The sequence below is a fragment of the Myotis davidii genome, unplaced genomic scaffold, assembly GCF_000327345.1.
Source record: "Myotis davidii unplaced genomic scaffold, ASM32734v1 scaffold743, whole genome shotgun sequence".
Classification (NCBI taxonomy): Eukaryota; Metazoa; Chordata; class Mammalia; order Chiroptera; family Vespertilionidae; genus Myotis; species Myotis davidii.
Window position 1 is genome coordinate 1,354,382 of NW_006296221.1, and position 12,781 is coordinate 1,367,162.

The following is a 12,781-nucleotide window of genomic DNA, read 5'->3' on the forward strand; positions in this document are numbered from 1 at the left end:
CCAATTAGACCATTTCTGCACGACAGGGCGGCATTCTGGTGTCTGGATGCAGAGAGACCTAGTGTCTGGACAGAGTGTTGTCCCGGCAGTCCCTCCACCCCCCGTTTTCAGGGACCTCCTTGACCTGTTAGCTTTTTATTAAGGACAGAAGTGACCTCCTGAGATTCTGGCAGGATCCTAGAATATTTTTTTAATATATTTTATTGATTTTTTACAGAGAGGAAGGGAGAGAGATAGATAGTTAGAAACATCGATGAAAGAGAAACACCGATCAGCTGCCTCCCGCACATCTCCCACTGGGGATGTGCCCGTAACCCAGGTACATGCCCCTGATCGGAATCGAACCCGGGACCTTTCGGTCCGCAGGCCGACGCTCTATTCACTGAGCCAAACCGGTTTCGGCAGGATCCTAGAATTTTAGGGCAGGCCTCAACCCCTCAGAACTGCCTTTCTTCCTTTGCCTCTCACCTCAAGTGTGCCTGCTTGTCCCCAAGCAGGAGGAGGTGGGTTTGAGGGTCCAAAAATACCCGTCGTGAGTAACGCCACCAAAGTTTGGCTGACACTTCAGGGTGCCCTCTGCTTTGTGTCTGCAGGTGCTGGAGCCACAGTAGTGAGGAGTCCCTGAGCCCCTGCTCCCTGGCCTGGCTCTACCTTCACTTCCGGCTCATCTGGGGTGCTGTCCTGCACTCTGCCCTGGTAGGTACCCTCTCCCGTTGGCCCTGCCCTCATGGTCCCTGCCCCTGTCAGTCATCTGACGCCTATTTCTGGTGTTTGTAGATCTATTTCCTGGGAACCTTCCTGCTGTCTGTGTTGATCGCCTGGACCCTGCAGTATTTCCAGTCTGTCTCAGGTAAGGCTTTCTCAAAGGCCAGGGCAATATAAAAACACTAGAGGCCCGGTGTATGAATTTGTGCAGGGGTGGCGTCTGGCTGCCCTGCCCTGATGGGGGCTGATTGGGTTAGGCAGGCAGGGGGAGAGGCCGCAGGATGTTGGCTGGCTGGCCCCGCCCCCAATCCAGCTGGGGCCAGCAGGGGTAGGGGCCGTACCCCAATCAGGCCGGTTGGTTGGCCATAGTGTGCATCATAGCGACTTGTCGTACCGGTCATTCTGGTCATTCCGGCATTCCAGTCGCTTGGCTTTTATATGTATAGATAGCATTTCTTTTCCTTACTAGAAAAGTCACCCTCTTCCTCCTCCTGCCCTTGGCCATGCTATTTCCTTTTGTTGGGATGGTCATTCAGGGGTTGCAGGTCCTCCAAGGGATGTAGCATAATGTCTGGCTGATGGAAAACCCCAAGTACTATTATGTTTTTCAAAGTAAGCAGAATTATTTTAATAAGAAGCTTAAGAAATTGAACTGAAATGTCTTCCCCCATTGAAAATATCTGCTAGCAAAATTCTACCTCTGTGTGCCTTAAAACCCAGGACGGAGGCCCCTCGAAGCATAAATGCTTAGCCTGTTTATCCCAGTCCAAGGAGAGTGAGTCAGATAGGATGATAAACAAGCATCCATGATGAATAAAAATACCCAGCCACTGCCCAGCAGGTGTGGCTCAGTGGTTGAGTCAGGGCACATGCCTAGGTTTCAAGCTCGATCTCCAGGTGGGGGCATGCAGAAAGCAGCCAATCAATGATTCTCTCTCATCATTATGTTTCTCTCCCTCTCCCTTCCTCTATGAAATCAATAAAAATATATTATTTTTTAAAAATAATCCCAGCCACATGGGTTTGGAGGGAGGGTCTGAAGAGGAATGCAAAGTGAACATTTATTTTTGTGTGGTTTCCACAAGTTGCTATTATTTTTCTGTGCTAGTGTAGGGCAGTAATTAAGGAAATGGACACCTCTGTCTTTCTCTGTGAGCTTAGAGTCCAGACTTGGAAACTAGTTAGCCGTGTGACTTACGGCGAGTTATTTCACCTTCTTGATCCTCCAATGCCTTGTCAATAAAATGAGGTTATAATAGTAGCTATGTCCCAGGAATGTTAAAAGGGTTCAGTGAAAAAATATATATATGGCACTTACCAAAAGACAACTGTAGTTAAATCTTAGCTGTTATACTTATCTGGCTTATAAAACCCTCTCAGTAAATATTAGCTATTATGTTTATCTCCCCTCTTGGATCATAAACCGAGCTGGTAGAAGGTCTGTCATTTGTGGTCTCACACTTAGTAGGTGCTCAAATTTGCTAACGTCCCTCGTGGAGGATTATAGTTTCCCACCATCTCGGATGGTTTCAAAAGACATAATCGCTCATGAAGACTAACGGGAACATTTACAAATGGACACGTTAGGACTGGACATGGCATTTGAGCCTTTGCGTAGCCATTATTTATGTCACAGATAATGAAAAGCAAAAAGAGCACATTTCCCCTCCGACTCGATGGGGAGACAAAAGTCACTGTTACAAAAGGCTTCTTGTAAAATACGGAATCATTTCCCTCTGACTTACCTGAGGAGGTTAACAGAGAACCAGCAAGAGCCCTCCCAGCTTTGATGCCTTGTGGTGTTCCAGCCTATAAATTTTCCCCATGCAAATCCTGTCCCGTCCCCAAATTTGTTGCCATTTATTTTGCATCTTGTCACTGTTTTCCATTTCAAAATTATCTTTGTCATTTTTACTCTGTAGAAATATTGTTATGATTATTACAAATGCAATTCCGTTGGAGGAGCTAAAAATTGTCTTTATGATTTTATGCCAGCTGGTAGCCATGAAAATTCATGGGCTGGTGGAATTGCTTGGATCAGAAGTCTTCATTGTCAGTCCCTCCACATTCTCAATTCCCTGTCCGTCCTGCCCTTTTGTGGATTTTCCTTTCCTGTGTATCCTTTATTCCTTCACACATTTTCTTCATTTTTTTCAAACTCTTTTTATTTGCTTCTTCCTTAACATCCCCTCCCTCCCTGTTGACCAGCCTTAGAGAAGTCTGCATGGAAGCTTTAAAAAATTTTAATTCTAGCCCTGGCTGGTGTTACTCGGTAGTTAGAGCATAGGCCCATGCACCAAAGGGTCATGGGTTCAATTCCCAGTCAAGAACACATACCTGGGTTGCAGGTTCAATCCCAGACCCCAGTCAGGGTGTATGCAGGAGGCAACCAATCTCTCTCTCTCTCTCTCTCTCTTCCCTTCCTCCTTTCCACTCTCTCTAAAAGTTTTAATTATCTGCTCTTCATGTTCTAGATGAAGAATTGAGGCCAAAGGGATGAAGTGGCCTGCCCCATAATCGCAAGTTAAAGTCCCAGAGAGCATGTAGGGCAGCAGAATTCCCAGACTCACCATACTTTAAAACAGCCATTATCATCTGCCTCCGACCTATTGTCCCCTGACATAAGAAATATGTTGCAGCACATTTTTGGTACCCTGAAATGAATGATAATTACCCTGCCTACATACTTGTGTGGGTTTTGTTTTTTTTTAAGAATGCCCTCACACCAATATAAAGGAGAAGTAAAAAGAACTAATTATCATAAAGTAATATCTTTTTCAATATTTAAATTCTAGCCCAGTGCTTCTTCATTACAATGTGCACACGAATCACCCAGGGAGCTTGTTAAATGCAGATCCTGACTCAGTAGGTCCCCATGGGCTTGCGATTCACCGTCTCTAACAAGCTTTCGGGTGATGTCCAATCCACACTACCATTCCTTGGACAACACTTTGAGTCATAAGGGCCTAGAACTAAAAACAAAGCATCTCCATGTATTTCCAAAATATGCCCCACAGTGGTGCCTACCAGCCCTGGTAGAACTAGGGTTGAGTTAAAATATATAGCAGATTATTTTCGCGTGTTTCAGGTTGTCAGCATAAGTGCATACCTGTCAATAACTCTGAAATAAGAGGGTACTATTCCATCAGCATTGGGGTAATGGGGTCAGGGTGATAGAGGCGCAGAGAGTGGAGAAGCCATGGGTGCGAGGTCCCATGACCTGCCCCATGGGAAGGGAAAAGACGTCCTAGATGCTGGTGGCAGCCATGGCATGGAGAAGCAAGCACAGTAATGGAGGGGGGCCGGTTTGAGAATTAGGGGCTACCTTCAGCAGCCTTGTGCAGGGATTGTGCTGTCAGGTAGGGATTTTTGTCATTTCGTGATTTGCATATTTCCAGTCAGTTGTTTTTAAAAATTAGTGATTTATGGTCAAGCCTTTAAATTGAGCTGTCCATCCATTTTGCGTTCAGCTCCAGCTACCTTCATTTCCCCCCTGAGCTTATATACTTAGTGATTTATACTCAACACTTTGCTGCGCTTGCCACATTAAATTGTCCCGCGTTCGGAAGGCTGGCAGCACATGCCAGTAGCTGATGGCACAGGCTCAGAGTCAGGATGCTGCCGGGACTCTGACCCTGCCACTCGCCGTGTGACCTTGGGCAGGGATCCTATCTGTGCCTCAGTTTCCCCTGCGGAAATAGTACAGCTCCCTCCTATTGTAGTTGAGACAACAGGATGTAAAGTGCTTGGAACTCCGCAAATGTTAGCTCCCAAGGAGCAATGTCCCAGGGCATGTTCCCTGCAAGGAAAGCATGCTGACACCAGGTAGCGCCTGCACTTAGGTAGCTTGGTTTATCTCAAAAACAGACACAATTGCCAGAGCCTAGCATGGTCTTCTATGTTGTGAGGCTCTTTCTAAAACATAGAATGCTTAAAAAGCATCTAAACAAAGGTGTTGAGTAGTCTATCAAAAGCACCAAAACAAGTACACAAAAGGTACTACACACCTATTTTATTTCATTTAAGGGAACTTACTTTAATACACACACACACACACACACACACACACACACACACACTAGAGGCCCTGCGCATGGATTCGTGCACATTGAAAGTAAATTAATTAGCACGTGGCCGGCAGGGCAGGACTGGGCCAGACAGGCCGGACGTACCCTGAGTCAACCTCCCATGGTCCCTCCCTGGCTGGTTGCACCTGGGGTAGCGCCAGGGCTCAAAGGGCATCTGTGGAGTGAGCAGGGCACCTCCAGCAATTGGTGTCCCTCAGCCTGGCCTCTGGAGATTGGGCCAAAACCAGCTCTCCAACATTCCTGGAGGGGTCCTGGAGTGTGAGAGGACACTCTGCAAAGTTGCTGTCACTTGGCAGCTCCCGCGTTGAGCATCTGCCCCCTGGTGGTCATTGCACATCATAGCTACGGGCCAGTTGGCTTGTCAGCCAGTCAGCTGGTTGCTTAGGCTTTTATATCTATCTATCTATCTATCTATCTATCTATCTATCTATCTATGCATAATGTGCTAATTAGACTAGACGTTCTTCCAGACTAAGCCAGGGCTGCAGCCATGGGATTGAGGCAGAGGCAGCCACAGCTGCAGCGGCTGTGAGGGAGGGATCCAGGTAGCCGCCCACGGCTGCGAAGGCCCACTCTTGCACGAATTTCGTGCATCGGCCTCTAGTGTATATATTCTTGATTTCAGAGGACATGTGGCCTGACTAGGAATCGAACCATGACCTCCTGGTTCATAGGTTGACACTCAGGTGCTGAGCCACGCCAGCTGGACTAAGGGAACTTACTTTTGGCTCTTAGCTTGCATTCCACCAGGCAGCTCTGTCTTTCTTGGGACTGACATCTCCCCGGGTAGTGCACAGGTCCCTGGGTCTTTGGTGACACTTGCAACACTCATATGGTCACAAGTCCAAAAACAGAACACACACTGTGCCCCAGGGCCCACTTATCCCTCCAGGTCCACTGGCATGACAGCTTCTGGGTCACTGGGGAGTCCCATCATCTTTGCCGAAGCTGGGCTCTGTTGGCCCTTTTTCCTTTCAAGTCTTCCTCCGAGGGCTGAAGGGGAGGGCTTCCCTGATGGTGCAGCCCTCAGCTGGGCTCAGCCACTTCCCCAGGCTCCACAAGCTCCTTTTCCTGCTTCATCGCATCTCTGAGGCACTCTTCCTCTCCCCTCCTTGTCAGGGACACCAAGCATAATTGCCTTAATGGACTCAGGCTTTCGGAAAAAAAAAAAAAATCCCAAAGCAAAATATGTCTAAAACCAACTCCATTTCTGTCCTGCCACAAATTTCCCCTGAGACAAAAAGAAGAAAAAAAAGCATGGAGCCTGGTTACCGGAAGGAAAGGAAAGGGAAGAAGAGGGGAGAAAATGTAAATGACCATTTCAAAGAAAGAGTCCTGCCTTACTAGTATCAGCGTAAACTTTATGTCTAAACTAGAGGCCTGGTGCATGGAATTCGTGCACTTGGAGGGAGGGGCATCCCTCAGCCTGGCCTGTGCCCTCTTGCAATCTAGGAGCTGTCAGTCGGACCTCCTTAGCACTGCCGTGGAGGTGGGAGAGGCTCCTGCCACCACCACTGCGCTCACCAACCATGAGCCCGGCTTCTGGCTGAGCAGCGCTCCCCCTGTGGGAGCACACTAACCACCAGGGGGCAGCTCCTGCATTGAGCATCTGCCCCTGGTGGTCAGTGCATGTCTTAGCGACCGATCGTTCCACTGTTCGGTCAATTTGCATATTAGCCTTTTGTTATATAGGATAGAATACACAGTACAGAGCGAGGTTTGCAGAACTACCTGCTCCTCGGTGTGACTGGGTCACCTTTTAAACCAATGTCAGCCTACTCAAAACATTCATAATTTAAGCCAACTCATCCTTTCTGCTTGAGTGGTTAGCCAGTGTAGGAGGAAGATAATACAAACCTTTTCCCACTCTTTTCCTGTCCTCCACATTTCTAATTAATGAGGTTGCTACTAAAATTACAATAAAATGACACAAAATGTGGTACCCATGAAAGAAACACTGGCCTGCAAGTCAGAGCAACGTACTGATGAGGTTTCACCTTTCTCCTACCTCATTACCCTCACGCCCTCCCACTATCTCCACTCGCAAGAAAGGTTTCAATGACACAGGCCACATTTGTGCTGGGCCCTGCTCAACTGAGAGGCCCGAAGGAAGTAGGCTAGATTTTATTCATAGCTGAGATTTCCAGGGTTTCCTCCTTAGGCACCCTTCTACCCCATCTTGGCAAACATTCTGCAGTCTCAGGATACACCCACTATATTCCCTCGTGTACTCCGTTCCCGCACGCTCCCGTCTGGTCAGCTGGCAAGCAGATGTTTTCCATACAATGGTCCACAACAGGGTTCGGCAAGCTTTTTCTGTAAAGGGCCAGATAATAAACATTTGGGGCTTTCAGGGCCATCTCTGTCATGACTCAACTTTCCTTATTTTATTTTTTTGTTAAAACTCACCCAAGGTTTTTTTTTTTAATTTTTTTTAATATATGTTTTTATTGATTTCAGAGAGGAAGGGAGAGGGAGAGAGAAACATCAATGATGAGAGAAAATCATTGATTGGCTGCCTCCTGCACACCCCCTACTGGGGACCAAGCCTACAACCAGGCATGTGCCCTGATCAGGTATTGAATTGTGACCTCCTGGTTCCCTGGTTCATAAGTCAACGCTCAACCTGAGCCAGGCCAAGGATATTTTCTCCATTGATTTTCAGAGAGGAAGGGAGGGTGGGAGGGAGGGGGAGAGAGAGGAGAGAGAGGAGAGAGAAAAACCTCAATGTGCCTCTTGATTGGTTGTCTCCCTGCACCTGCAACCCAGGAATGTGCTCTTAACCTGGAATTGAGCCCACAATCTTTGGTGCACAGGCCAACACTCTAACCACTGCACACACTAGCCAGGGCATGACTTAACTTTCCTTATTGTGTGAAAGCAGCCATTGACAATCCATGAAAATGAACAGTGTGGCTGATTGCCAATCATACTTTACTACGGACATGAAAATTTTAATCTTGCCCTGGCTGGTTTGGCTTAGTGGATAGAGCATTGGCCTGCAGACTAAAGGGTCCTGGGTTCGGTCCTGGTCACATGCCCGGGCTGCAGGCTGGATCCCCAGTAGGGGGCATGCAGGAGGCAGCCGATCAATGATTCTCTCTCATCATCGATGTTTTTATTTCTCTCTCTCCCTTCCTCTCTGAAATCAATAAAAATATATATTTTTTAAAAATTTGAATCTCATGTGGTTTTCATATGTCATGAAATATAACTTTTTTAATTTTTGTTCAATCATTTAAAAAGGTAGGAGCGATTCTTAGGTGGTGAGCCATACAAACACAGGCAGTGAGCCTCACCGTCTGCCCATGGGGCTCGAGGCCAGCTCATGATTTTTCTCACTAATGTATGGAAAATGGTCCCCCGAGTGGCAAGTAACCCAAAAATCACTTTTATTTGGCTCTGGAATATGATGTGTAATTTTTTAAACAACACACGTATTTTCCTGGTTACCTTGATTCTAGTCCAGTAATCAAATTAGCACACATTCCAGGTGAGCACAGAAAAAGAGGCCACTTGGAAATGACGGGCTGTGGGGGGCTTGTCCGGTGATTGCAGACCCGCAGTGGGAGGGGAGAAGTCCTTCTCCCGTGGGCAATGACAAGCTTCCTGTATAAGCATCGAGCATTTTTATTGCGCTCTGACGAGAAGATTTAAACGGTGGCCATGCTGATTATGCATTCCTTCCATGTTCCCGCAGTGGCACTTTTTCGTTTTAATCAGAAAACTGATTGCTGGCTTATCTTGTTACCATGGTGATTTAAACATCTCCCTCCGCTTGAAAAGGGAAAATGCATGCCTTCATTAACTTCTGCAGAGATCATCAGAAAGATCCATGTGAGGGCCTAAGGGGGTCTTGGGCCATCTGATCCAAACCTCTCTGTTCACAGATGAGGAAACCAAGGCCTACGAGACTCATTGAGAAATTCACAGTATCTACCCCAAAGCCATGTATGAGTGGTGGTTAAATGAGACTCGACCGGACCAGGTCTCTGGGGTCCAGCCAGTGGTCTTTGTGCCACATCCCTGTGCCTCCTGCTCCCTGCCACGGTTAGATCACCGGCCAGAGTGATGGCTTTAACCAAGAAATGTCACATCATTATGCAGCCCCCCAGTTCCCCCCACTCCACCACTGTCCTGTTCTCGCAGAATAGTCTCTGGGTTCACAAGAGCTCCTTTAGGTACCGAAAGAGATTCCTGGAGGCTTTGGAGCCCATTGCTGAGTTTCTTAGACTGGCCTCCTGGAGATGCCTCTAGGTCAGGGGTGGGCAAACTTTTTGACTTGAGGGCCACAATGGGTTCTTAAACTGGACTGGAGGGCCGGAACAAAAGCATGGATGGAGTGTTTGTGTGAACTAATATAAATTCAAAGTAAACATCATTACATAAAAGGGTACGGTCTTTTTTTTTTTTTTTTTAGTTTTATTCATTTCAAATGGGCTGGATCTGGCCCGCAGGCCGTAGTTTGCCCACGGCTGCTCTAGGTACTTGGAGGTGCAGCTCTTGAAGGGTTTTTCTAGAAGTCAGATGGCCAATATGTGCATCTTCTTCAAGTCAATACGTTTCAGGATGGAACCTTTAAAAATGGTCCCACTGACTGGAAACTGTAAGAGATTTTAGGATTCCTGAGTTTAATTAAGATCACTACTTAAAAGCAAACTACCGGTAGCAATTGTTGCACAAACTAGGTCCATTGTGTTAGCCATATGTCACGCATCCCTGCATACCTCTACCCTCATTTACAGATAAAAAACCAGCTCAGAGTGGTCAAGTAACTTGCTCAAGATCACTCTGCTGGTAAACTTCAGAGCCATTTGACTTCTGGTCTTTCTGGCTCCACAGTTTTCTGCTGTTTTCCTAGGTTACTGAGGCCTGAAGGAAAACTGTAGGCATCTCAGAAACAAATGCACCAGCTCTGTCATAAATCCTGCAAGCCATGCGCCTGAAATTAATAAATCCTAACACACATCTACAGTAAACCAGATCTCTAGTAGCAATAACTGACGTCTGTTGAGTACCTTCGCCTGCCAGGCACTGTTCTAAGCACTTTATGTACATTAGTTGATTTAATCCTAACAGCTCAACAGGGTCTAGATCAGTGGTTCTCAACCTTCGTAATGCCGCGACCCTTTAATACAGTTCCTCATGTTGTGGTGACCCCAATTTCATTGTTACAAATTGAACATAATTAAAACATAGTGATTAATCACAAAAACAATATGTAATTATATATGTGTTTCCCGATGGTCTTAGGCGACCCCTGTGAAAGGGTCGTTCGACCCCCAAAGGGGTTGCGACCCACAGGTTGAGAACCGCTGGTCTAGATACTTTTATTTTCTCCATATTTTAGGAGAGTGAGAAACTTGTCCAAGGCCACATAACTGATAAAGGGCAGAGCAACCCAGACCCAGAGCCCACAGTCTATAACCAGGACACCTCTTGGCCTCAGTACACGAAGCCAGGTCACTGCTGTAGGGGGCCTGTCCCACGTATTGTAGAATGCTTAGCAGCACCACTGGCCTCTACCTACTACATGCCAGTAGTACCCCGCCCTCCATTGTGACAACTGAAAATATCTAACATGGCTATCTGTCCCCTAGAAGGCAAAGTTGCTCCCATTTAAAAACCATTGACATCTATATATATATAAGGCTAAAAAAAGGGCCCTGCATGTACTGTTGTGAATACTCACCATCTGTTTGTGTGTCTCTGCAGCCAACGGTTTCAACCTGACACCAGCCAGGGCCGCCCCAGACGACACCGCTTCCACTGCAAGTCCAGCTGTGACTCCAGCTGCAGATGTCTCTGCTCAGGACCAGCCCACAGTCACTAATAACCCAGAGCCACGTGGGTGAACTGTGCACTCCAGGTCTCTCTTGAGGAGAGAGAGTCCTTTGGACGGGTGGTATTATAAAGCTGGGGCCAGGGCATTGTACTGATAAACACCTTAAAAGTCTTGTCAACTGGATGTGAATTTTGCACTTGGTGTCTTTTTTTTTTTAATCAAATGACAAAGGAGTGTCCAGAGCATTCAAACAAATACAAGGACCATCCTGATCTTAGGAGTGTGTTGGAGGTTAGCTGGGTCATCACAGACGTCCATTCCTGGTGATTCTGTATATTGGGAGTCACAGTTTGCCCAGCAACATATCGGAATCCTTATATCCTGGGACGTCATTTATGAATCTTAGCCCCTTGTTCATCCCCTTTTATTCAATAACAGAAAATTGTGACTTTTCTACAAGTAGGTAATATTCTGGTACATGTGTTTGCCACAGCCCTGCTCCTCGGAGCCCAACCAACAGATTGCAATTTGGCTTCCAACACCCAGCAGTTCTGAGGCGCTTTGACATAAATCGGTTGTGGCTGGAAGTGCAGGGAAGGCAATGGCTTTGTAAATTGGTTTACATTTTGCTCCTTGAATTTTTCTAGGGTTGTAGTGCTTCCGAATCATTCAATGACATTGTTGGGCATCGGTTACCTTTCAATTGCAATCCATAAAATAACATTTAGAAAATGCTTAGTATTTAAGTGTAGCCTTCTCCATGAATTACCCATTAGAATAGACTGGCAGCAGTGGGATGTGCAGGAAAAATGCCTTTAATTCACAGTCATCCCCACCCCTTATGCCTGCCTGAGTCCATGTAGGGGTGTGTGTGTGTGTGGGTGGGTGTGTGTGTGTGTGGGTGTGTGTGTGTGTGAGAGAGAGAGAGAGACAGAGGGAGAGGAAAGGCAGACTGTGCACTGTATGCTGCTAAGGTGGTAAATAAATCAGTAATGCAATATTGTGGGTCCAAACTACTCTTTGCACTACTTTATTTACAGTAGTAAATAAAAATTATTTTTATACATTAACTTCCAGGAAGTGTTTTTTCTCTCCTTTTTCATAGTTACTGTTGTCATTGTACAAAGTCCTCAGGTTTATGCATTCCCCTCAAGAGACAAAAAAAAAAAAAGTCCTCCTTAAGAAGGGATCCTTCTGATAACCCTTGAACGCTGGCGGGAGGTGGCAGGCGGCTGCTCTCCAGGAATCCAAGCTCAGGATGTGACCCCATGATGTTTGCACAGGATCCGACATTGTTTCAAGGTTTCTGGTTGCTCTGAGGCTGGGTTCATACCACTTCTGGGTTAAGTTTGCAGTCTACCCTCTTTCTCCTCTGTGTGCTCTTGTCTGATAGCAGAGCTTATCCTTCCTGCTTTCAAATGAGCCAGACTTTGAAGCCCTGGGTTCAGATCCTGTTTCGGTAACTTCCTAGCTCAGTAAGCTTACAAGAGTGATTAACCCTTTGAGTTTCAGATTATCCTATATAATAAAAGGCTAATATACAAATTGTCTCTTCAACTGGGAGTTCGATCAGGGGGCAGGGCTGGCCGGCCAACCAACCGCAGCCCTTCCCCCTGGCCAGCCCTGCCCCCAATTGGCCCCAATTAGGGCAGGCTGGCCGGACCCCATCTGTGCATGAATTTGTGCACCGGGCCTCTAGTTGTCATATAAAATAGGGGTAATAAAAGTCACCTCTTGGCTTTTCATGAGGCTTAAATGAGATAATGCATGTAAAATTTCCAGGTCAGTACCCTGAATGTGGTTGGTATTATTCTTGTGAGAAAGACAAGTCTGAGGGACCAGGCAAGGGTTCTGCTCTGCCTAGGTCCTCTCTTCATGGTGAACACACCCGACCCTGAGTTGCTGGGAACAGAGGCTGCTGGCAGCTCCCAGCACCAGCCCTCAATGGGAATTGCCATCAGCTGCAGGGACCTGCACAAGGTTCCATCCTTGCAAGAGCAGTTCATGGTCAATGGCTTGTTGTTTAGGGCAGGCTTTCTCAGTCTCCACACTATTGACTTTTGGGACTGGATGGCCCCTTGTCGGGGGTTGTCTTGGGCATTGTAGGATATTTACCAGCAGCAGCCCTGGTCTCTTCCCACTAGATGTCAGTAGTGCATACTACCTCCTCCCCACCCCCAAGTTGTGGCAGCCAAAAAATATC

The 12,781-nt window shown here is 46.8% G+C and overlaps 1 protein-coding gene across 2 annotated transcripts in view; it reads left to right on the forward strand.

Moving 5' to 3' along the window:
- Window positions 1-11,648, forward strand: part of SEL1L3 (SEL1L family member 3) — an 89,963-nt gene extending 78,315 nt beyond the window's left edge. For both annotated transcript variants that reach the window (XM_015568692.1, XM_015568693.1), the window contains exons 21-23: window positions 594-696; window positions 778-850; window positions 10,509-11,648. In XM_015568692.1, the coding sequence (XP_015424178.1) occupies window positions 594-696; window positions 778-850; window positions 10,509-10,648 (316 nt within the window). In that variant the 3' untranslated portion in view covers window positions 10,649-11,648. The remainder of the gene's footprint in view (window positions 1-593; window positions 697-777; window positions 851-10,508) is intronic.
- Window positions 11,649-12,781: the final 1,133 nt, after the last annotated feature.